Source organism: Phyllobates terribilis, unplaced genomic scaffold (assembly GCF_046119375.1).
Source record: "Phyllobates terribilis strain yellow unplaced genomic scaffold, ASM4611937v1 Scaffold_1__5_contigs__length_1240528914, whole genome shotgun sequence".
NCBI lineage: Eukaryota > Metazoa > Chordata > Amphibia > Anura > Dendrobatidae > Phyllobates > Phyllobates terribilis.
In genome coordinates, this window is record NW_027362761.1 from 689,276,770 (window position 1) to 689,304,345 (window position 27,576).

The 27,576-nt window shown below is 43.8% G+C and overlaps 1 protein-coding gene across 3 annotated transcripts in view; it reads left to right on the top strand.

Annotated features, from left to right (window-relative positions):
• TMEM259 (transmembrane protein 259) overlaps window positions 1–27,576 on the top strand; it is a 139,917-nt gene that overhangs the window by 56,016 nt on the left and 56,325 nt on the right. For all 3 annotated transcript variants that reach the window (XM_073685467.1, XM_073685457.1, XM_073685477.1), the window contains exon 4: window positions 20,543–20,654. In XM_073685467.1, coding sequence (XP_073541568.1) covers window positions 20,543–20,654 — 112 coding nt within the window. The remainder of the gene's footprint in view (window positions 1–20,542; window positions 20,655–27,576) is intronic.

Sequence of the window (27,576 nt, forward strand, 5' to 3'; positions counted from 1 at the left end):
GCGGACATTCCTGTATGTATGTATGTATATATATATATATATTACCAGCAGTGTTCTCCAGTGACCCCGGACATTCCTGTAAGTATGTATATATATATTACCAGCAGTGCTCTCCAGTGACCGTGGACATTCCTGTATGTATGTATATATTACCAGCAGTGTTCTCCAGTGACCGTGGACATTCCTGTATGTATGTATATATTACCAGCAGTGTTCTCCAGTGACCCCGGACATTCCTGTATGTATGTATGTATATATATTACCAGCAGTGTTCCCCAGTGACCGCGGACATTCCTGTATGTATGTATGTATATATTACCAGCAGTGTTCTCCAGTGACCGCGGACATCCCTGTATGTATGTATATATTACCAGCAGTGTTCTCCAGTGACCGCGGACATTCCTGTATGTATGTATGTATATATATATTACCAGCAGTGTTCTCCAGTGACCGTGGACATTCCTGTATGTATGTATGTATGTATGTATTACCAGCAGTGTTCTCCAGTGACCGTGGACATTCCTGTATGTATGTATGTATGTATATATTACCAGCAGTGTTCTCCAGTGACCGTGGACATTCCTGTATGTATATATATATTACCAGCAGTGTTCTCCAGTGACCGTGGACATTCCTGTATGTATGTATATATTACCAGCAGTGTTCTCCAGTGACCGTGGACATTCCTGTATGTATGTATGTATATATTACCAGCAGTGTTCTCCAGTGACCGTGGACATTCCTGTATGTATGTATGTATATATTACCAGCAGTGTTCTCCAGTGACCGCGGACATTCCTGTATGTATGTATATATATATTACCAGCAGTGTTCTCCAGTGACCGTGGACATCCCTGTATGTATGTATGTATGTATATATTACCAGCAGTGTTCTCCAGTGACCGTGGACATTCCTGTATGTATGTATATATTACCAGCAGTGTTCTCCAGTGACCGTGGACATTCCTGTATGTATGTATGTATATATTACCATCAGTGTTCTCCAGTGACCGTGGACATTCCTGTATGTATATATATATTACCAGCAGTGTTCTCCAGTGACCCCGGACATTCCTGTATGTATGTATGTATATATTACCAGCAGTGTTCTCCAGTGACCGTGGACATTCCTGTATGTATATATTACCATCAGTGTTCTCCAGTGACCGTGGACATTCCTGTATGTATATATATATTACCAGCAGTGTTCTCCAGTGACCCCGGACATTCCTGTATGTATGTATGTATATATTACCAGCAGTGTTCTCCAGTGACCGTGGACATTCCTGTATGTATGTATGTATGTATATATTACCAGCAGTGTTCTCCAGTGACCCCGGACATTCCTGTATGTATGTATGTATATATTACCAGCAGTGTTCTCCAGTGACCCCGGACATTCCTGTATGTATGTATATATATATTACCAGCAGTGTTCTCCAGTGACCGTGGACATTCCTGTATGTATGTATGTATATATATATTACCAGCAGTGTTCTCCAGTGACCGTGGACATTCCTGTATGTATGTATGTATATATTACCAGCAGTGTTCTCCAGTGACCCCGGACATTCCTGTATGTATGTATGTATGTATGTATGTATGTATATATTACCAGCAGTGTTCTCCAGTGACCGTGGACATTCCTGTATGTATGTATATATATATTACCAGCAGTGTTCTCCAGTGACCGTGGACATTCCTGTATGTATGTATGTATATATTACCAGCAGTGTTCTCCAGTGACCACGGACATTCCTGTATGTATGTATGTATATATATATATTACCAGCAGTGTTCTCCAGTGACCCCGGACATTCCTGTATGTATATATTACCAGCAGTGTTCTCCAGTGACCCCGGACATTCCTGTATGTATGTATGTATATATTACCAGCAGTGTTCTCCAGTGACCGCGGACATTCCTGTATGTATATATTACCAGCAGTGTTCTCCAGTGACCCCGGACATTCCTGTATGTATGTATATATTACCAGCAGTGTTCTCCAGTGACCCCGGACATTCCTGTATGTATATATATATATTACCAGCAGTGTTCTCCAGTGACCCCGGACATTCCTGTATGTATATATTACCAGCAGTGTTCTCCAGTGACCCCAGACATTCCTGTATGTATGTATGTATGTATATATTACCAGCAGTGTTCTCCAGTGACCGTGGACATTCCTGTATGTATGTATGTATATATTACCAGCAGTGTTCTCCAGTGACCCCGGACATTCCTGTATGTATATATTACCAGCAGTGTTCTCCAGTGACCGCGGACATTCCTGTATGTATGTATATATTACCAGCAGTGTGTTCTCCAGTGACCCCGGACATTCCTGTATGTATGTATATATTACCAGCAGTGTTCTCCAGTGACCCCGGACATTCCTGTATGTATGTATATATTACCAGCAGTGTTCTCCAGTGACCCCGGACATTCCTGTATGTATGTATATATTACCAGCAGTGTTCTCCAGTGACCGTGGACATTCCTGTATTTATGTATATATATATTACCAGCAGTGTTCTCCAGTGACCGCGGACATTCCTGTATGTATATATATATTACCAGCAGTGTTCTCCAGTGACCGTGGACATCCCTGTATGTATGTATGTATATATTACCAGCAGTGTGTTCTCCAGTGACCCCGGACATTCCTGTATGTATGTATGTATATATATTACCAGCAGTGTTCTCCAGTGACCCCGGACATCCCTGTATGTATGTATGTATATATTACCAGCAGTGTTCTCCAGTGACCGTGGACATTCCTGTATGTATGTATATATATATATTACCAGCAGTGTTCTCCAGTGACCCCGGACATTCCTGTATGTATGTATGTATATATTACCAGCAGTGTTCTCCAGTGACCGCGGACATTCCTGTATGTATGTATGTATATATTACCAGCAGTGTGTTCTCCAGTGACCCCGGACATTCCTGTATGTATGTATATATTACCAGCAGTGTTCTCCAGTGACCGCGGACATTCCTGTATGTATGTATATATTACCAGCAGTGTTCTCCAGTGACCGTGGACATTCCTGTATGTATGTATATATTACCAGCAGTGTTCTCCAGTGACCCCGGACATTCCTGTATGTATGTATGTATATTACCAGCAGTGTTCTCCAGTGACCGTGGACATCCCTGTATGTATGTATGTATGTATATATTACCAGCAGTGTTCTCCAGTGACCCCGGACATTCCTGTATGTATATCTATATATTACCAGCAGTGTTCTCCAGTGACCGTGGACATTCCTGTATGTATGTATGTATATATTACCAGCAGTGTTCTCCAGTGACCCCGGACATTCCTGTATGTATGTATATATATATTACCAGCAGTGTTCTCCAGTGACCGTGGACATTCCTGTATGTATGTATGTATGTATATATTACCAGCAGTGTTCTCCAGTGACCCCGGACATTCCTGTATGTATGTATGTATGTATGTATGTATATATTACCAGCAGTGTTCTCCAGTGACCGTGGACATTCCTGTATGTATGTATATATATATTACCAGCAGTGTTCTCCAGTGACCGTGGACATTCCTGTATGTATGTATGTATATATTACCAGCAGTGTTCTCCAGTGACCACGGACATTCCTGTATGTATGTATGTATATATATATATTACCAGCAGTGTTCTCCAGTGACCCCGGACATTCCTGTATGTATATATTACCAGCAGTGTTCTCCAGTGACCCCGGACATTCCTGTATGTATGTATGTATATATTACCAGCAGTGTTCTCCAGTGACCGCGGACATTCCTGTATGTATGTATGTATGTATATATATTACCAGCAGTGTTCTCCAGTGACCCCGGACATTCCTGTATGTATATATATATATTACCAGCAGTGTTCTCCAGTGACCCCGGACATTCCTGTATGTATATATTACCAGCAGTGTTCTCCAGTGACCCCAGACATTCCTGTATGTATGTATGTATGTATGTATATATTACCAGCAGTGTTCTCCAGTGACCGTGGACATTCCTGTATGTATGTATGTATATATTACCAGCAGTGTTCTCCAGTGACCGCGGACATTCCTGTATGTATATATTACCAGCAGTGTTCTCCAGTGACCGCGGACATTCCTGTATGTATGTATATATTACCAGCAGTGTGTTCTCCAGTGACCCCGGACATTCCTGTATGTATGTATATATTACCAGCAGTGTTCTCCAGTGACCCCGGACATTCCTGTATGTATGTATGTATATATTACCAGCAGTGTTCTCCAGTGACCCCGGACATTCCTGTATGTATGTATATATATATATTACCAGCAGTGTTCTCCAGTGACCGTGGACATTCCTGTATGTATGTATGTATATATTACCAGCAGTGTGTTCTCCAGTGACCCCGGACATTCCTGTATGTATGTATATATTACCAGCAGTGTTCTCCAGTGACCCCGGACATTCCTGTATGTATGTATGTATATATTACCAGCAGTGTTCTCCAGTGACCCCGGACATTCCTGTATGTATGTATATATATATATTACCAGCAGTGTTCTCCAGTGACCGTGGACATCCCTGTATGTATGTATGTATATATTACCAGCAGTGTTCTCCAGTGACCGTGGACATTCCTGTATTTATGTATGTATGTATATATTACCAGCAGTGTTCTCCAGTGACCGCGGACATTCCTGTATGTATGTATGTATGTATATATTACCAGCAGTGTTCTCCAGTGACCCCGGACATTCCTGTATGTATGTATGTATATATTACCAGCAGTGTTCTCCAGTGACCCCGGACATTCCTGTATGTATGTATATATTACCAGCAGTGTTCTCCAGTGACCCCGGACATTCCTGTATGTATGTATATATTACCAGCAGTGTTCTCCAGTGACCGCGGACATTCCTGTATGTATGTATGTATATATTACCAGCAGTGTGTTCTCCAGTGACCCCGGACATTCCTGTATGTATGTATATATTACCAGCAGTGTTCTCCAGTGACCGCGGACATTCCTGTATGTATGTATATATTACCAGCAGTGTTCTCCAGTGACCGTGGACATTCCTGTATGTATGTATATATTACCAGCAGTGTTCTCCAGTGACCCCGGACATTCCTGTATGTATGTATATATATTACCAGCAGTGTTCTCCAGTGACCGTGGACATTCCTGTATGTATGTATGTATATATTACCAGCAGTGTTCTCCAGTGACCGTGGACATTCCTGTATGTATGTATGTATATATTACCAGCAGTGTTCTCCAGTGACCGCGGACATTCCTGTATGTATGTATATATATATATTACCAGCAGTGTTCTCCAGTGACCGTGGACATCCCTGTATGTATGTATGTATATATTACCAGCAGTGTTCTCCAGTGACCGTGGACATTCCTGTATGTATGTATATATTACCAGCAGTGTTCTCCAGTGACCGTGGACATTCCTGTATGTATGTATGTATATATTACCATCAGTGTTCTCCAGTGACCGTGGACATTCCTGTATGTATATATATATTACCAGCAGTGTTCTCCAGTGACCCCGGACATTCCTGTATGTATGTATGTATATATTACCAGCAGTGTTCTCCAGTGACCGTGGACATTCCTGTATGTATGTATGTATGTATGTATGTATATATTACCAGCAGTGTTCTCCAGTGACCCCGGACATTCCTGTATGTATATCTATATATTACCAGCAGTGTTCTCCAGTGACCGTGGACATTCCTGTATGTATGTATGTATATATTACCAGCAGTGTTCTCCAGTGACCCCGGACATTCCTGTATGTATGTATATATATATTACCAGCAGTGTTCTCCAGTGACCCCGGACATTCCTGTATGTATGTATGTATGTATATATTACCAGCAGTGTTCTCCAGTGACCGTGGACATTCCTGTATGTATGTATGTATATATATATTACCAGCAGTGTTCTCCAGTGCCCGTTTACATTCCTGTATGTATGTATGTATATATTACCAGCAGTGTTCTCCAGTGACCACGGACATTCCTGTATGTATGTATGTATATATATATATTACCAGCAGTGTTCTCCAGTGACCCCGGACATTCCTGTATGTATATATTACCAGCAGTGTTCTCCAGTGACCCCGGACATTCCTGTATGTATGTATATATTACCAGCAGTGTTCTCCAGTGACCACGGACATTCCTGTATGTATGTATGTATGTATATATTACCAGCAGTGTTCTCCAGTGACCGCGGACATTCCTGTATGTATATATATATATATTACCAGCAGTGTTCTCCAGTGACCGTGGACATCCCTGTATGTATGTATGTATATATTACCAGCAGTGTTCTCCAGTGACCGTGGACATTCCTGTATGTATGTATATATTACCAGCAGTGTTCTCCAGTGACCGTGGACATTCCTGTATGTATGTATGTATATATTACCATCAGTGTTCTCCAGTGACCGTGGACATTCCTGTATGTATATATATATTACCAGCAGTGTTCTCCAGTGACCCCGGACATTCCTGTATGTATGTATGTATATATTACCAGCAGTGTTCTCCAGTGACCGTGGACATTCCTGTATGTATGTATGTATGTATGTATGTATATATTACCAGCAGTGTTCTCCAGTGACCCCGGACATTCCTGTATGTATATCTATATATTACCAGCAGTGTTCTCCAGTGACCGTGGACATTCCTGTATGTATGTATGTATATATTACCAGCAGTGTTCTCCAGTGACCCCGGACATTCCTGTATGTATGTATATATATATTACCAGCAGTGTTCTCCAGTGACCCCGGACATTCCTGTATGTATGTATGTATGTATATATTACCAGCAGTGTTCTCCAGTGACCGTGGACATTCCTGTATGTATGTATATATATATTACCAGCAGTGTTCTCCAGTGACCGTGGACATTCCTGTATGTATGTATGTATATATTACCAGCAGTGTTCTCCAGTGACCACGGACATTCCTGTATGTATGTATGTATATATATATATTACCAGCAGTGTTCTCCAGTGACCCCGGACATTCCTGTATGTATATATTACCAGCAGTGTTTTCCAGTGACCCCGGACATTCCTGTATGTATGTATATATTACCAGCAGTGTTCTCCAGTGACCCCGGACATTCCTGTATGTATGTATGTATATTACCAGCAGTGTTCTCCAGTGACCGCGGACATTCCTGTATGTATGTATATATTACCAGCAGTGTTCTCCAGTGACCCCGGACATTCCTGTATGTATATATATATATTACCAGCAGTGTTCTCCAGTGACCCCGGACATTCCTGTATGTATGTATGTATGTATATATTACCAGCAGTGTTCTCCAGTGACCCCAGACATTCCTGTATGTATGTATGTATGTATATATTACCAGCAGTGTTCTCCAGTGACCGTGGACATTCCTGTATGTATGTATGTATGTATATATTACCAGCAGTGTTCTCCAGTGACCGCGGACATTCCTGTATGTATGTATGTATATATTACCAGTAGTGTTCTCCAGTGACCGCGGACATTCCTGTATGTATGTATATATTACCAGCAGTGTTCTCCAGTGACCGTGGACATTCCTGTATGTATGTATATATTACCAGCAGTGTTCTCCAGTGACTGCGGACATTCCTGTATGTATGTATGTATATATTACCAGCAGTGTTCTCCAGTGACCCCGGACATTCCTGTATGTATGTATATATTACCAGCAGTGTTCTCCAGTGACCGTGGACATTCCTGTATTTATGTATATATATATTACCAGCAGTGTTCTCCAGTGACCGCGGACATTCCTGTATGTATGTATGTATGTATATATTACCAGCAGTGTTCTCCAGTGACCCCGGACATTCCTGTATGTATGTATGTATATATATTACCAGCAGTGTTCTCCAGTGACCGCGGACATTCCTGTATGTATATATATATTACCAGCAGTGTTCTCCAGTGACCGCGGACATTCCTGTATGTATGTATGTATATATTACCAGCAGTGTGTTCTCCAGTGACCCCGGACATTCCTGTATGTATATATTACCAGCAGTGTTCTCCAGTGACCCCGGACATTCCTGTATGTATGTATGTATTACCAGCAGTGTTCTCCAGTGACCGCGGACATTCCTGTATGTATGTATATATTACCAGCAGTGTTCTCCAGTGACCCCGGACATTCCTGTATGTATGTATATATTACCAGCAGTGTTCTCCAGTGACCGCTGACATTCCTGTATGTATGTATATATTACCAGCAGTGTTCTCCAGTGACCGTGGACATTCCTGTATGTATGTATGTATATATTACCAGCAGTGTTCTCCAGTGACCGCGGACATTCCTGTATGTATGTATGTATATATTACCAGCAGTGTTCTCCAGTGACCCCGGACATTCCTGTAAGTATGTATGTATATATTACCAGCAGTGTTCTCCAGTGACCGTGGACATTCCTGTATGTATGTATGTATATATTACCAGCAGTGTTCTCCAGTGACCGTGGACATTCCTGTATGTATGTATGTATATATTACCAGCAGTGTTCTCCAGTGACCGTGGACATTCCTGTATGTATGTATATATTACCAGCAGTGTTCTCCAGTGACCGTGGACATTCCTGTATGTATGTATGTATATATTACCAGCAGTGTTCTCCAGTGACCCCGGACATTCCTGTATGTATGTATATATTACCAGCAGTGTTCTCCAGTGACCGTGGACATTCCTGTATGTATGTATATATATATATTACCAGCAGTGTTCTCCAGTGACCGCGGACATTCCTGTATGTATGTATGTATATATTACCAGCAGTGTTCTCCAGTGACCGCGGACATTCCTGTATGTATGTATATATATATATTACCAGCAGTGTTCTCCAGTGACCCCGGACATTCCTGTATGTATGTATATATTACCAGCAGTGTTCTCCAGTGACCGCGGACATTCCTGTATGTATGTATATATATATTACCAGCAGTGTTCTCCAGTGACCACGGACATTCCTGTATGTATGTATATATTACCAGCAGTGTTCTCCAGTGACCACGGACATTCCTGTATGTATGTATATATTACCAGCAGTGTTCTCCAGTGACCGCAGACATTCCTGTATGTATGTATGTATATATTACCAGCAGTCTTCTCCAGTGACCCCGGACATTCCTGTATGTATGTATATATTACCAGCAGTGTTCTCCAGTGACCGTGGACATTCCTGTATGTATGTATGTATATATTACCAGCAGTGTTCTCCAGTGACCGTGGACATTCCTGTATATATGTGTGTGTGTATTTATATATATATATATAATGTGACCGCAGACATTCCTGTAATAATTTGTCACTTCCGTGTTGTACATTATGGTGACTGTCGGGGGCGCTCTTTTACGCCTCTCTCCGTGGAGCTCCGCCCACTCTTCACAATGTCTGTGCTACGGACAGGACTGTGGACAAATGGGAAGAGTCACATTCTGGCAAAACTGAACAATCAGCGATGAGGGGAATTTTTTATATTACATAAAGCGATAATAAAAATGTAAGCTTCAGTAATCAGGAAAAAAAAGAATTTTGCCCAAATCCATAAATTATATAACAGTGTAAAAAAAATAATTTTTGACTTGTGATGTTTGCTCCATTAAAAACATGAGCAATTGCATAAAAAAGCATAAGAAAAACAATAAAAAGCCAGTAGAGGTGACAGCAGTGAGTATAAGGATCCTGGAATCTACTCCGATCTAGTGGTGTCAGTGCTGAACTGTCTACATCGGGCGGGATTTTTTGAGGACCTCACTCCAGCAACTCCGATCTAGTGTCCTCAGCAGTGAAGCGTCTAGATCGGAGTGGCTAAAGTGAGGAGCACAAAAAAATCACCTCCGATCTAGACACAACCTGGACCGGAGCAGTATTCAAATACATGGGCGGCGCCAGCAGTGAGTGAATGAGAGAATCACACCCCTATGACTGAATACGGGCAGATAGGACAAAGTGTATATAATGCTATAAAATCATTAAACTACCACCTATTTTAATTGAAAAGCTTGTTAGTGATGCACATTGCATCACTAACAAAGCAATGGGGGCAGTGTAGATAGTATTGCCGAGTATTTCTGGGGCTGCTCGGGCAGATGCTTGGGTCCCCTCCCTGCATGCTTGGCGCTCTGTACAGAGCCAATGAACATGCAGGGATTGTTTGCCATTCACTATAATGCTGTAGCCATGTTGGTTGTGGGCATTACAGTGATTGGCTGGCCGCACAGCGTCATCAGGTCTATATCAGACCTGGCGCCGCCATGCTTGTCAGTCACTCCGGAATCAGACAGTGTAGGGAGAGCTGCTGCGTCAGGGAGAGATTTGCTTGTTTAATAGGTAGTGTAGGTAGAACAGAAGCATATTACACATATCCATCTCACCAAACAGTCCTTCTGAGGACTAATCCATCTGCAGAGATATCAAGCAGGCAGGCTATATAGCAGACTGCAGTGCACATAACACGAGGCTCCATTCCAGTTTTGTCTGCTGCTGCTGTTAGATTTTTCTAGAAAATGTCCCAGGTCTCGGGCTAGGAATAATTTTTTTTGGGTTCTTAATTCTCATTATTTGCTTAAGAAGCAATCCAGAGAACACAGTTTTTCTGCGCCATTTGCTTGTTGGCACTGCAGCATACAGCCAGGTTCTTTCCATATTACAGCGCTAAAAATCCAGCTATTTAAAATGGTGGTTTGTCCGTCACACGGATCACATATAATTGCGCTGAAAATAGTGCCATTTCTGGCATCTATTAAAAATTTGTTTCACACATAAGACCTCAGGAGTGGACATGGATGTCAGACATATGTACCATCCTCCAAAACTTTGAGGACTCCACCAAGATGGTGAGCGGCGATGACACCATAGTTAGTGTCACCATCCCGCTTCTCTGTCTTCTGAAACGCTCTCTGCTCACAATCAAAGAGGATGCATTGCAGGTGGAGCACGATAAGATGGAGCAAGGAACCATAGAGGGTGATTACACACAGCTCAGCCTCATCTCATCCCAACGTGGATTGGGTGACAATGAGGAGGAGGAGGAAGAACAGGAGCTAGTTTCATGCGCTATAGACGATACTACCTTCACACCTGTCATACCGTCTGTTCAGCGTGAGGAGGAGGAGAGCATGGTCACTCGTCCTCTTGGTGAGGACACGGAAGTCTAGCCTGTTAGCAGTCTGCCACGCATGGCTGAGTTTGTTACGCTGCCTTTCCCATGACCCTCGGGTTCTCAAAATTTTGGGTGACAGTCATTACTGGTTGGTGACACTTCTAGACCAACGCTACAAGGAGAACTTTATATCTCTTATTCCTGAGGCGGACAGGTCTACAACTTTTTTTCTCAGCACCTCCCATCGCACAAGTCCTGAGGCGAGGAGTACTCTCACAAGGAGTGCAAAGTTTGGGAAGATGCTGAGGGAGTACCTTGCCGACCGTACCAACATCCTCCGTGATTCCTCTGTGCCTTATAATTATTGGGTATCCAAGGTGGATACGTGGAATGAACTGGCTCGCTACGCCTTGGAGGGCCTGGCCTGCCCTGCCGCTAGCATTTTATCAGAGCAGGTTTTTAGTGCCGCTGGTGGAATTATAACTGATAAGCGCATCCGCCTGTCAACTGAAAATGCTGACAGGATGACTCTTATAAAAATCAACAAGGGCTGGATTGGGCCAGACTTCTCAACACCACCGAATGATAGCAGCGTAACAAACTCCAATCCAGTGTCTTTTCTTGGGAGGTGTATTCCCATGCACCTTTTCACACCCACACATGGGTATACGCTTCCTGATTTTGGCTATTTGCTCTTGTCCTCCTCCTCCTCCTCCTCCTCCTCCTCCTCCTCCTCCTCCTCATCCTCCTCCACCATATCACCAGGGTGACCGTGGTCCGTGATGCAACACATCATTTTTTTAAAGGATGTTTATGATGCCCGTAATTTTTTTTTCTTATACAGTATGTTCATGTATACCCCCCAGGGGTAAATGTTTGTCAGCCCATACACTTAGTGCATGGGCATTACAAGTATAGGAGGCCCGCTCCTTTCTAATGGGAACATTTTTTTATGAGGCCCTCCTCCACGTCTCTTCCAAGGGGCATTTGGAGTGCCTCTCAATTTTTGGCAGCCCTTGCATTCACTGCATAGGCCAACACTATGCGAGACCCTCTCCTTTCTAATGGGAATTTGTCGTTACTGTGGCCCTGCTCTATGTGTCTTTAAATTCTTAGTGGCGTTTTTCCTAAATTTGGTCAGTCGTTGGACTCAATGCATACCCTATAACTGTATAGCAGATTTTCTCCTTTCTAATGGGAACATGTCGTACTTGTTACTATGGCCCTACTCTGTGACTTTAAATTGATAGTGGGGTTTTTCCTAAATTTTGGCAGCCCTTTCAGCACGGGCATTACCACTATAGGAGACCCGCTCCTTTATAATTGGAACATTTTTTTTACGGAGACCCTCCTCTATGTCTCTTCAAAGGGGTATTGGGTTGCGTCCGAATTTTTGGCAGCCCTTGGAGTCACTGCATACGCAATAACCGTATAGGAGACCCACTCGTTAATAATAGGAACAACAAAGCATGGCTGGCTGATGGCTCTCTAACAATAGCGAGGGCCGCCTGATGGCCCTATAAAAATAGGCTTTGTGATTTTAAGAATTCTTCCATCATAAATGAAACAGGATGTGTCTGATGATCAGTCACACACCACATTGCCAGATAAGGTTGTAAAATGTTAAAATGACATTTCTCGGTGAATGCATTTGTCTTAAAAAAAAAAACGTAAAAAAAAACCCAGTAGGATCTTTCTTTAGTGTAAAAGAGTCGCTAATGTAACCTTGATGTAATCACATTGTTCAGCTCCTGCCCCTCCTCCTCCATCTCCGAAATGACCACATCAGTCACAAGCTGAAAGCACTGCAGCACTGCCTTGGCCAAGCAGCAACAGGCTGTGCTGAAGATAACATGCTTAATGCTTAGGTGACAAACCGCCCAGCGCTGCAGAGTTTTTGAAAGCTGTAATACAGCAGCCTGATCTGTAACTCTCACCGCTGAACATACAGCCAGGCATGGTCGTGTGTGTGCCAATGGGCGGAACCTGGTGACGGAGAAATGACAGCCGGAGTAGATACGGTTTCCCTCTATGCCAGTCCTTTCACCGAACTAAAGAATATGTCTGTGGTGAAATACAACTCCCACTGAGAAGCTGTTTCAGATAGAAAAACATTAGGCCCACCAGAGGATTTGATTCTAAGGGCTCACCTTTCTCCCCAGCTCAAGAGCCCCGTAGCAGCTGCAAAGTTAGCGCTATCATGAACTCTCCTGATGGGAGAAGCCAGGGAACACAAGAGGATTCTCTGGTGGGACCGTCCAACTCTGCCGAGAAGCAGTACTGGCTAAGAAAAGTGTATGGGAAGGTTCCCGGACACTCTATGGCTGCTTTTTTACTGAGGTGGATACCCACGCAAACACGGGGAGAACATACAAAATCCTTGAAGATATTGTCCTTGCTGGGATTTGAACCCAGGATCCCAGCGCTGCAAGGCTTCAGTGCTAACCACTGATCCCATGTGCTGCCTTTCACCCTCTGATATCTAACAGGCTGGAGAAACTTGCACCTACTGCCACTCTATCTTCAACTCCTTTGTGAGAAACTAATGTACACTGCTCAAAAAAATAAAGGGTACACTCAAATAACACATCCTAGATCTGAATGAATGAAATATTCTCATTGAATACTTTGTTCTGTACAAAGTTGAATGTGCTGACAACAAAATCACACAAAAATCATCAATGGAAATCAAATTTATTAACCAATGGAGGCCTGGATTTGGAGTCACCCCCAAAATTAAAGTGGAGAAAGACACTACAGGCTGATTCAACTTTGATGTAATGTCCTTAAAACAAGTCAAAATGAGGCTCAGTATTGTGTGTGGCCTCCACGTGCCTGTATGACCTCCCTACAACACCTGGGCATGCTCCTGATGAGGTTGCGGATGGTCTCCTGTGGGATCTTCACCAAGACCTGGACTAAAGAATCCGCCGGCTCTGGACCACAGACTGTCCAGAGCCGGCGGATTCTTTAGTCCAGGTCTTGGTGAATGGAGCGAGACATGATGTCCCAGAATTGCTCAATCGGATTCGGGTCTGGGAAATGGGCGGGCCAGTCCATAGCTTCAATGCCTTCATCTTGCAGGGACTGCTGACACACTCCAGCCACATGAGGTCTGGCATGGTCTTGCATTAGGAGGAACCCAGGGCCAGCCGCACCAGCATATGGTCTCACAAGGGGTCTGAGGATCTCATCTCTGTACCTAATGGCAGTCAGGCTACCTCTGGCGAGCACATGGAGGGCTGTGCCGCCCTCCAAAGAAATGCCACCCCACACCATTGCTAACCCACTGCCAAAACCGGTCATGCTGAAGGATGTTGCAGGCTTCAGATCTCTCTCCACGGCGTCTCCAGACTCTGTCAAGTCTGTCACGTGCTCAGTATGAACCTGCTTTCATCTGTGAAGAGCACAGGGCGCCAGTGGCGACTTTGCCAATCCTGGTATTCTGTGTCAAATGCCAAGTGTCCTGCACGGTGTTGGGCTGTGAGCACAACCCCCATCTTTGGATGTCGGGCCCTCATACCACCCTCATGGAGTCGGTTTGTAACCGTTTGTGCAGACACATGCACATTTGTGGCCTGCTGAAGGTCATTTTACAGGGCTCTGGCAGTGCTGCTCCTGTTCCTCCCTGCACAAAGGCGGAGGTAGCGGTCCTGCTGCTGGGTTGATGCCCTCCTACGGCCCCCTCCACATCTCCTGGTGTACTGGCCTGTCTCCTGGTAGCGCCTCCAGCCTCTGGACACTACGCTGACAGACACAACAAACCTTCTTGCCACAGTTCGCATTGATGAGCCATCCTGGAGGAGCTGCACTACCTGAGCAACTTCTGTGGGTTGTAGAGTCCGTCTCATGCTACCACGAGTGTGAAAGCACAACCAACATTCAAAAGTGACCAAAACATCAGCCAGAAAGCATTAGTACTGAGATGTGGTCTGTGGTCCCCACCTGCAGAACCACTCCTTTGAGTGTGTCTTGATAATTGCCAATAATTTCCATCTATTGTCTATTCCATTTGCACATCATGTGAAATTGATTGTCAATCAGTGTTGCTTCCTAAGTGGACAGTTTGATTTCACACAAGTTTGATTTACTTGAAGTTATATTCTGTTGTTTAACTGTTCCCTTTATTTTTTTGAGCAGTGTATTTGGGCAGCCACTCACTCTACCAAATAGAATTCCTGAGAAGGAAATTGGGGAAGGCTTCGCTACTGGTACTGGGGGCAGTGCTAATACCATGGTGTCGTACCATAGTTTACTGGAAATATTCCAGGCTGGCAGGAGGCAAGTCGATTCCCACAGGAAAGTACCAGCAGTAATGTTCAGGGACCCCCGCTTGTAGAAGGCGGAGACAACACTGGGAGAAATAGTGGCGGCTGAGGACAGAGAGTGGACATGAGGCTGTGAAAGGCTTCCGCCTCTACAAGCCTAAAAGGACACATTTCAAGTGAAAGCAGCTTTAGAGGACTTCCTGGGAGAAATGACAGCTGGAGTAGATATGGTTTCCCAAGTCCTTTCACCAAGCTAAAGAATGTGGCTGTGGTGAAATACAACTCAGCAAAAAAAGCTGTGGACTGGCTCTATACCATCCCTGGCCACATTCACTTGACCAAGTGTTTGTGGGTAGGCGGTCCTTCCCAGTAAGTTCACTGGGGAGGGCACGGGTAATGTTGTGGAAGGCGGAGGCGACACCGGGATAAATAGTGGCGGCTGCGGACAGAGTATGGATACCCGGTCGCCGCCGCCGTAAGATTGTGGACAGCTTCCGCCTCCATGAGCCTAAAAGGCCACCTTTCAAGTGCAAGCAGCTGTCAAAAATTTGCATTCCAAGGAATGTGGGGTAGGGACTACTGAACGCTGCACTGGGACAAGGACGTGGATGGTGATTGTTGCAAGTCTGCAACGACCGGTGCATGGCGGGAGGCATCTTCCCATGCGCCAAGGATCACTTATGATGGGCACACTTTTAGGCAGTGACCTGGGAGTCAGATGCTTCCAGAGGTCTTCCCCATGCTGTGCCCATGTCTTTTCAGCACTGTATGCATGTGTCACACAGCACATGGCCAGATAAGGTTGTAAAATGTTAAAATGACATTTCCCAGTGAATGCATTTGTCTTAGTTGAAATCAATGCAAAAGTATTTTTGTTTTTTTGTTATTTATTTTGCCTTCTCTACAAGTCATTACCCTGGAAAGATTGTTCCTTAACATATTTCCTAGGAAAATCCATTTTGGTTTCGTTTTGGTATGTTTTATTGTGAGTCCGTAAAAGTGGCGTAATACCTCTGACAACATTGTTGACAGCAGTAACCTGGGAGTTAGAAATGCTTTCAGGGGTCTTCCCCATGCTGTTCCCTTGTCATTTGAGCACTGTTCCCATTGATTTGGGCAATTTTTAGTCCCTCTGCAGACCGCCTGAAAAATGCTGAAGTTTCCCATAGGCTTACATTGGGCTCGTTGCTCGGGTCGAGCACCTGAGTATTCCAATGTGCTCGACCCGAGCAACGAGTACCCGAGCATTTTAGTGCTCGCCCATCACTAGTCACCACAAATAAAAAATTATTTATTTATATAGCACCATTGATTCCATGGTGCTGTACATTAGAAGGGGTTACATATAAAATAAAGATATCACTTACACTAACAAACATTCATAGGCTGGTACAGAGGGAAGAGGACCCTTCCCTTGCGAGCTTACATTCTACAGGATGATGGGGAAGGAGACAGTATGTTGGGGGGTTGCAGCAGCTCTGGTGGTGGTGTTGATGTGGCAGCGTGGTCATTGCAAGTTGTAAGCTTTCTTGAAGAGATGCGTTTTCAGGTTCCGTCTGAAGGATCTGAATGTGGTGGATAGTCGGACATATTGGGGCACAGAATTCCAGAGGATTGGGGATATTCGGGCTAAGCCCTGGAGGCGATTGGGTGAGGAATGATTAAGTGTGGAGAAGGAGGTCTTGAGAGGACCAGAGATTACGTAAGGGAATATATCGGGAGATTAGTTCAGAGATGTATGGAGGAGAAAGGTTATGGATGGCTTTGTAGGTCAGTGTTATTAGTTTGAACTGGATACGCTGGGCAATTGAGAGCCAGTGAAGAGATTTGCAAAGGGAGGTAGCAGAGGAGTAGTGAGGAGTAAGATTAACTAGTCGGGCAGCAGAGTTAAGGATGGACTGGAGAGGTGCAAGAGTGTTAGCAGGTAGGCCACAGAGGAGGATGTTGCAGTAGTCGAGGTGGGAGATGATGAAGGCATGCACAAATGGTTAAAACGTATATATATTCCCAAGTTGAAGTTGGAAAATCCAAACTGCATTGGAATGGCAGCACCATGCATGAGATTGTAACAATTTCCATCCATACACTATGGAAAAGTATGCATACCTACATGTCATGGAATGGCTTCTGAGTTAAAAGCCACAGGTGTGTGTGTGTGTTTCCCCCACCCCTTGTGGACTACTACACAATTTTTAAACGAATATATAAAATAAAAAAAACACTTTAGTCTCCCACTCTGGAACTTTCATGGCTTCCTTGCTGTCTATGTACATCCTGCCGCCTGTGATGATGTCTGGTCATATGTGATTTGATGCAGTCAGATACAGGGTTGCATCCTGTGATGTACTGCCCCCCCATCCTGTGATGTGCTGCCCCCCCATCCTGTGATGTGCTGTGGCCCCATCCATTAAATAAAAAAACACTCCTACTCGCCTTTCCATCACTCCCCTGCCGTGCGTCGCCTGTGTTAATTTACTAAAATGTCGCCGGAATCAGCGCCTGTATAGCGTGATATCCAGCGCCATATTAATAGACACATTTGCAGAGTGTATTCAGCAAAATGGCGTCTGCGTAATAGTGTGCCCATATCGCGCTGTCCAGTGCCATTTTGCTGACGACACACTGCAAATGTGTCTTCACTAAACTGGCACCCGAAAGCGCGCTATGTGCATGCGCCAATTCCAGCGCCAGCTCCTTCCCCGGCCTCCGGCCCGAATAGAGGCGCCGCAGGAACACTCCTCCCGTTCAGGTATGTACTTATGGTGCCGGAGATCGCAATATATGTTCAGTGTCTACACATACCGCGATCTACGGCACCATATACTTCTCTTAACTGTAACGGCTGGATGCGTTCTTCTGTCTGGAGCCAGACTGCGCAGGCACATCTCCCATTATATTACAGATGTTGCAACCAGGGCTGTGGAGTCGGAGTAGGTGTCGGTATAAAATGGACAGACTCAGACTCCTAATAATAAATTGGGTACAGTAATTCAGTGCAGGATGTGCTGTAAATGTTTTCATAAGAATTTGGGAAAGTTATGAAATGTCCTATAAATGTCTTCTGTTCCTGATCTAAGGATCTCGGCTTTTAGTTGAGATGAATCTGTGCTGCACTTTATGTACATGCTGAGTAGTGAGACAGTGCTGTGGAGTCAGTCGGTGGATTGCCTTACCTACTCCACCGCCCTCGTTGCAACATGAAATGGTATAAAAAAAAAATTTTTTTCTTTAGAATCCAAAACATAGCAAAAAATATACACATTAAAAATCCAATGTACTCATGTTGACCCCTACAAAAATAGCGCAATTATTTGTGAACATGAACGATAAAACCTATGGCAGATTTGCTTTTTTTTCTGCATTTTTCCATATGGAAGCAGGATATACAGTACAGACCAAAAGTTTGGACACACCTTCTCATTTAAAGATTTTTCTGTATTTTCATGACTATGAAAATTGTACATTCACACTGAAGGCATCAAAACTATGAATTAACACATGTGGAATTATATACTTAACAAAAAAGTGTGAAACAACTGAAAATATGTCTTATATTCTAGATTCTTCAAAGTAGCCACCTTTTGCTTTGATGACTGCTTTGCACACTCTTGGCATTCTCTTGATGAGCTTCAAGAGGTAGCCACCGGAAATGGTTTTCACTTCACAGGTGTGCCCTGTCAGGTTTAATAAGTGGGATTTCTTGCCTTATAAATGGGGCTGGGGCCATCAGTTGTGTTGTGCAGAAGTCAGGTGGATACACAGCTGATAGTCCTACTGAATAGACCGTTAGCTGCTTTTTTCTTCCCATAATACAAATTCTAAGTAAAGAAAAACGAGTGGCCATCATTACTTTAAGAAATGAAGGTCAGTCAGTCCGAAAAATAGGGCAAACTTTGAATGTGTCCCCAAGTGCAGTTGCAAAAACCATCAAGCGCTACAAAGAAACTGGCTCACATGAGGACCGCCCCAGGAAAGGAAGACCAAGAGTCACCTCTGCTTCTGAGGATAAGTTTATCCGAGTCACCAGCCTCAGAAATCGCAGGTTAACAGCAGCTCAGATTAGAGACCAGGTCAATGCCACACAGAGTTCTAGCAGCAGACACATCTCTTCAACAACTGTTAAGAGGAGACTTTATGCAGCAGGCCTTCATGGTAAAATAGCTGCTAGGAAACCACTGCTAAGGACAGGCAACAAGCAGAAGAGACTTGTTTGGGCTAAAGAACACAAGGAATGGACATTAGACCAGTGGAAATCTGTGCTTTGGTCTGATGAGTTCAAATTTGAGATCTTTGGTTCCAACCACCGTGTCTTTGTGCAACGCAGAAAAGGTGAACGGATGGACTCTACATGCCTGGTTCCCACCGTGAAGCATGGAGGAGCAGGTGTGATGGTGTGGGGGTGCTTTGCTGGTGACACTGTTGGGGATTTATTCAAAATTGAAGGCATACTGAACCAGCATGGCTACCACAGTATCTTGCAGTGGCATGCTATTCCATCCGGTTTGTGTTTAGTTAGACCATCATTTATTTTTCAACAGGACAATGACCCCAAACACACCTCCAGGCTGTGTAAGGGCTATTTGACCAAGCAGGAGTGTGATGGGGTGCTACGCCAGATGACCTGGCCTCCACAGTCACCAGACCTGAACCCAATAGAGATGGTTTTGTGGTGAACTGGACCGCAGAGTGAAGGCAAAAGGGCCAACAAGTGCTAAGCATCTCTGGGAACTCCTTCAAGATTGTTGGAAGACCATTTCCGGTGACTACCTCTTGAAGCTCATCAAGAGAATGCCAAGAGTGTGCAAAGCAGTCATCAAAACAAAAGGTGGCTACTTTGAAGAACCTAGAATATAAGACCTATTTTCTGTTGTTTCACACTTTTTTGTTAAGTATATAATTCCACATGTGTTAATTCATAGTTTTGATGCCTTCAGTGTGAATGTACAATTTTCATAGTCATGAAAATACAGAAAAATCTTAAAATGAGAAGGTGTGTCCAAACTTTTGGTCTGTACTGTATGTGAAAAATTTTAGATTGCTGTAGTGTCAATTGCGAGACCTAACCAATAAGTGAACTAAACCAATTTTGCAATACTTGATTATTTATTGATTTTCCTTTGCTTTTAGTTCGAGCTTGACATTGAGCCCAAGGTGTTTTTGAAGCCATCGCTCGAGAGCGTGACGCAGTCCTCTGATAATCAGAGTCATGGTCTATCTTTTAGCGATGCTGCTAGTAAAGGTGAGTGAAATCCCATTTAGGAATAAATACATTTTTGGCTAAATTATTATTTTGCAACAAATGTAATAGTATTCATATAGCATTTGTGACATTAACATTTAACATGATGCTATGTTACTCTTTAAGCCCTTAAAGGGAATCTATCAGCAGGTTTTTGCCTACATCAGGATGCTCTCAGATGAGGTAGCAAAGAGAAGCTGAATCAGTCCATGTATCACTTTGATTACTGGGTGCTGCAGTTCTGACACAATCAGAGCTTTTTGGGTTAGTGCCCATGATGCAGATTTGATGCAGTGCATTTTTGCCTCTCTCTGGCAGAAAAAAAACCATGCAGATTTACATGTGTTTTTTCTGCCAGGGAGAAGCTTTTTTACATGCGTTTTCGTATGCGTTTTCTCAAGCACTTTTCCAAGCAATTTTGAGCATCACTTGGAAAAGTGCTTGACAAGTTGGTCACACAATATAAATCCATGCAACCGGCATCGATTTATATTGTGTGACCAACTTAGATGCTTTAAATGCTGCATCTATAGTAATAAAAAAAGGATTAAAAAGTTTAGAATAAAAAAAACCTGTATACTCACCTCTACGGTCTCCTCCCGGCGGCGATCCTCTCCTCGGCGTCCCGCGATGTACTTGCAGGACCTGTGGTGATGTAATTTAGTCAGCTGATGGTCACGCGACCATCACCTGACCGCTGACGTCAGCGGTCGCGTGGCCATCAGCTGATTAAATGATGTCACCGCAGGTCCTGCAAGTACACCGCGGGACGCCAAGGAGAGAGATTCGCCGCCGGGAGGAGACCGGAGAGGTGAGTGTACAGTTTTTTGGGTTTTTTACATTTTTTTCACCGCGTGGTAGTCTCCTCTTCATCCTGGTTACCACACGCACCGCGATTTCGCTAAAAATTTGCAGCCATTGAATTTAATTGAAACGCAGCAAATCCACATATACCTGTGGGTTTGCTGCGTTTCAATGGCCGTGAATTTGCAGCGTAATCGCGGTAGAAATGGTCATGCTGCAATTTGCAACGCAATGCGAATTTGGCGCGCTAATTAGCATATCATGCGAATTTGGCGCGCTAATTAGCATATCATGCGAATTTGGCGCGCTAATTAGCATATCATGCGAATTTGGCGCGCTAATTAGCATATCATGCGAATTTGGCGCGCTAATTAGCATATCATGTGCACAGCACATCCGAATTCACATTGCTTTGCATGGCAGACGGTTGTACAAGCATTTTCGTGGCTGTAAAAACGCCGCAAAAACGCTACAAGAACGCTACGTGAGCACATAGCCTTAGATTCGGAATGCAGCAGAGCTGAAAAGCTAACCCTGCCCCCACCAGTCTCTGTATATACATTGTCTATAGACAGTGAGCTGCTTATCACAGGAGGGGGCGTTGCCGGACTAGTCCCGGCAATGTTAATCTCTTAGTGATAAATCATTCACAGTTAATAAACAGCATGCACTTTGACAAATGACACATCCCTGAATTCTATATTTCAGCCTCGATCTCCTGCTGTCTTCAGATTACATGGCAAAACAGATTCCCTTTAACATGATCTAGTGTATGTATCCATTATGAGTGTCGGGGAGATCAGGAAGCTAGCCCACCGCTGCCATCAGTTTGTCAGGACAGTCACATAATTGATTGACAATTGAGGGATGAGACCATTAGGCTGTGTGCATACGATCCATTGCCGCTGCGGACTTAAGCAGCGTTAAATCAGCAGTGGCCAGATGTTACAGCATAGTGGATGGGATTCCTAGAAATCCCATGTCCACTATGCGTCTCCGTGCATCTGCGGCTCACCCGCGGACACTGACATGCGGCGTCTTTCCTGACCCACAGCATGTCAGTTTCTCTTGCTGGTCTGCATGCGGGCTTTCTCCATAGACCTAAACCTCTGTGAGGAAAGTCCGCAGGTGGAAAAAAAAAAAAAATGGTGCCGCTCATTTGCATAGATGACCGGAAGCCGCCGTCGGCTACTCCGCAGCGTCTGGGCCACAGGCTGGTACGCATTGTGGGCACATACCCTTACTATTGCTAGGCAGCTTATTGGGTGCTTTCACATTGAACGAATAGTATATAGACATTCGATTCCACCCTTGACTAGCAACTGTCCAGGGAGAAACCAACAAATGTGAAATAGATAGAAATCTATCCAGCTCAATCGATTATTACAGGCTGATTGGACACCCATTACTAGTAATGTTGAGCCTCGTGAGGCTTCAGGGGTGTGGTTTTTACAGCAAGAGGCACAAAGCTATTAGATTTTATATATTTAATCCAACAATTAGGCAGTGCTTTTAAAAATGTGATGTTACAAAGGGGACAATACAGTATACACAGTCATATAAAAAAAGTTTAAACCAAAAGTTACTAGACCTGTTGTCATAGGAAAGGTGCAGATCTTTCAAAGGAAAGCACTCCATTTAGAAAATTGTGCATTCCTGTATCTCCCAGCACTGAACATGGGTTCTAGGTAAGAAGCTGCTTTTATCAGGTACCTCCCATCTACATCCCCTGGTGACCTCAGATGGGGCAGGTAAATAATTAAGATGCCGGCTCGGCCACTTTTCTATCACAATTTGAGCTTTCTATACATGAGACATGGCATATACAACTATATGCACCTGTCAGTTATTAATTCTGGCCTGATGGGCCGGCCATACAGCAATGCAAGGGAATGTGTTGTGCTTGGCACTGCAATACGATACCGAAAATATCTTCCATTTCTATAGAACTTACACCTTAAAAAAAAAAAAAAAAAATTCATATCTGGTAACTTGGCCCCACAAAGTCTGATACATTGGCATGTTACTTTGAAGTCCGGAAGAATCTAATTACCAAATGACAGAAAAGTGTCACCACAAACACAGCTGTTTCCTAGTCACACTGACCACATAGCAGGCAGTGGCCACATCACAGAACCTCTGCTCAGCAGGGGGTCGTTGGCCAAATGGGAGGAAGAGCTTGTCAGCTCTTTTTCACCATGACCCTGATTTGCAATTCATAGTGAAACCATGCTCCTATGCTCGATAGGAGAGTGACAATGAGCACGTCACTTTTATATGTACGTGATGCTCACTGCACAGTACAGCTTCTGTACCGCTACGTTTAGCTGTAGGATCCCGACTGATATACTCTGCTAGGCTCCGCTGTAATTGTTAGTGCACATGTTCATGCCAATTCCAGCAGTTTAACCGCTCATATACTGCTGTAAGTAGTGGCAGTATCACCTGAGGAGTTTGACAGAGGGAGAGCATGTCTTCTGTCAGTCCATGGGCACCCCCACATATGATCAATGTGGTGTTTTGTAAATAGAGGCCTGACAAAGGCCTACAGGTCTGTCATAAACTACAGCCAATCTGATCCAACAGGCGTCTGAAAGGCTGACTGTATATTAAACAATGATAGGATGGTGTAATATACACAACTCTGCATAAATAGAGCAGTGTGTTACCCATGCGATCATAAGATTACCTATTCAAGTCCTTGCATTGTGTTTTAAAAATAAAATCTATCCACGTCCATAATGCTGTGCACTGCAATACTATAACATTATCCCTCAAAGTAAACGCTGTAAACCTTTTTTTTGAAGATTATGCCAGAATCCCACCTCACATAATGTGAAATAAAAAAGATGAAAAGTTGTATAGTATGAATCCAAAAAATTGTAAAGCTACAGTTTATGGAAGAAAAGCTCTTACAGGCCTGTAAAAAGAAAATGATGCTAAAAAGAAATTTTAAGGATCATCATGTTTATTTTTTTCTAAGTAACTTTCTTGTGCAAAAGTAGCAAATTGTGAATTTTTTTTTTTAATTGAGAATCACTGTAATCGTATCAGTCCATATTCTAAAAGTATACTATTACTTATCCCACCTTGTAAACATATGAAAAACAATATCAGAATTGCGGTTTTTTGTTCATCAAGCTTAACAAAAAAAACTACATACAGTGGTGTGAAAAAGTATTTGCACCTTTCCTGATTTCTTATTCTTTTAGTTTTTTAATGAAGGTCTTTATTGAGGGAAAAAAGAAATCCAAACCTACAGGGCCCTGTGTGAAAAAGTGATTGTCCCCCTCCCTTAAAACATAGATTTACTGGTTTATCAAATCTTTGGGAAGCGGAGTTCAATTTCCACAGTCACACACAGGCCTGATTATGGCCACACCTGTTCTCAATCAAGAAATCACTTAAATAGAACCTGCCTGACAAAGTGAAGTAGACCAAAAGATCCTCCAAAAGCTAGACATCCTGCTGTGATCCAAAGAAATTCAGGAACAAATGAGAAACCAAGCTCTATCAGTCCGTAAAAGGTTATAAAGCCATTTCTAAAGCTTTGGGACTCCAGCCAACCACATTAAGAGCCATTATCAACAAATGTTGAAAACATGGAACAGTAGTGAACCTTCCCAGGAGTGGCCGGCCAACCAAAATTAACCCAAGAGCGCAGTGACTACTCATCCAAGAGGTCACACAAGACCTTTCAACAACATCCAAAGTACTGCAGGTCTCACTTGCTTCCGTTAACCCATTACTTGCCAAATTAGCAATTTTCATTTTTGTTTTTTTTGGACCTAATTAGAAAATCTAAGTTGCTAGAAGCAAAAAATTAGGCGTCCCAAAAAAAGGACATTGGTAGATAATGGGTTTAAGGTCCGTGTTCATGACTCCACCATAAGAGACTGGGCAAAAATGGCATGCACGGTAGAGTTCAAAGACAAAAAACACTGCGGAGAAAAACCACGGTTAAGAAAAAAGAACATAAAGGCTCCTCTCAGTTTTGCCTGAAAACATCTTGATGATCACCTAGACTTTTGGGAGACTACTCTGTGGACTGACAAGACAAAAGTTGGAACTTTTTGGAAGGTGTATGTGCCAATACATCTGGCGTAGAAGTAACACAGCATTTCTGAAAAAGAGCATCATACCAACAGTAACTTATGGTGGTGGTAGTGTGATGATCTGGAGCTGTTTTGGTGCTTCATGACCTGGAAGACTTGCTGTGGTAAATGGAACCATGAAGTCTGCTGTCTGCTAAAAAATCCTGAAGGAAAATGTCTGGCCATCTGTTCATGATCTGAAGCTGAAGCGCACTTGGTTATGCAGCAGGACAGTGATCTCAAATACACCAGTAAGTTCACCTCTGAATGGCTTAAGAAAAACCAAATTAAGACTTTGGGGTGGCCTAGTCAAAGTCCTGACCTTAATCCGATTGAGATGCTGTGCCATGACCTTTAAAAAGGCTGTCATGCTTGGAAAACCCTCCAATGTTGCTGAATTACAATAATTTTGCAAAAGTGAGTGGGCCAAAATTCCTCCAGAGCGTTATAAATGACTCATTGCTAGTTAGCAGCAACTGCAATCAAGAGTTTGCGATAAGGGTGGCCCAACCAGTTGTTAGGTTTCGAGGGCAATCACTTTTTTCCCATTCCCCACGATGGCACCATGGAAAGGGAGAGGAACCGCCCACAAGGAAAAGGAAATCCTGCTGTTTTAAAAGGCGGAGCCCTCTCTTACGCTTCAGTTGTTTCCTGTCCTTGAGGGAGACCCTAATGCTCACCGGTGCTGCCAGGGAGTGAAGCTCTTGCCTGGGGCTGGAGTCTCAGCAGCGCCGACCTGGTCGGCATTTAGAAGTCTCTGGCAGGCTGAGCGGGAAGAAGATCTTGCAAGTAGCGGTCAGGGACATCTCTCCAGGTGCACAGCCGGTCTGGGCGCAGTGCATCCCTGGGAGCCGCCGGAAGGTGAATGACGTCAATTCCGGGTTCACGGCCTAGTATGGCGTCATGCTTCCCCGCAACCCAGCTGAGTGTCTGACTTTACATCCGGTGGTGCAGTGCATCGCTAGGAACCGGCATAGTGATGCATTCCGGGGGCATGGCCTGGAATGAAGCTGGGGGGTGGATAGAAAAAAGATAAGGAAAATGTGCAAATCTATTTCCGAATTGATCAAAAATCTGGTGACTACCCTAAAAAAGGGCTATGTCAATCATGTGGGCCTCAACTTCTTGCATTCCTGCCAGGACCTGGGCAAGGGCCCACTTCAGAACCCTTCAGTGGGTGGGCAAAAAGATCACTATCTCAGGAAAGACAAAATAATCTTTAAGGTTGGGGCAACATGAGACAAATTGGTCTCGGGGAGTTCCATGGAAATTTGAAATCCCATAGAAATCACCACGGACGCAAGTCCTTTTGGCTGGGGATCACACACACAGATGGATAAATCTTTCAAGGGAAATGGCCTCAGGATTTAATATATTCATCCTCCAACAGAAGAGAGCTCGCAGCCTTCAGGCTGGCGCTACTAGAAATTCTGCCAGATATGAAGAGCCACATTCTATTGCTCAACAAAACAGCAGTGGCATTTATAAACAGGGAGGCATGAGATCAAGTGATCTCATGATAGAAACTAACAAGATAATAATAACCTTTAGCAGAAGAAAACTTAAGGTCAATATCGGCAGGTTATCTAAAGGGAAAAGAGAGCGCCCAGGCAGATTACCTCAGTCGTCACCTAATAGGCCAGGGCGAGCAGTTTTTAAACGCAGGAGTATTTCAAAGAATCGTCAATCGCTGGAGGGCCCCGAATAGACTTTTTCGGAAACAGAAAAAATCCAGGAAGTTTTTCTCCTCAAATCCAAAAGACCATCCCTATGGAGTTGACGCCCTTCTCCACAGATGGCCAAAGGAGCTAGTGTATGTCTTTCCCCCAGTCTCCTTAACCCCTTTATAACGTGTGCCGTAATAGTACGACACCTGTCATAACCCCGTTTAGTGTGGGCTCCGGCGCTGAACCCGCACCTTTCCTGGCACATGTCAGCTGATTTATACAGCTGACATGGGCCTGCAACAGCCGTGGGTGGAATCACGATCCACCCGCGACTATTAACCAGTTAAATGCCATTGA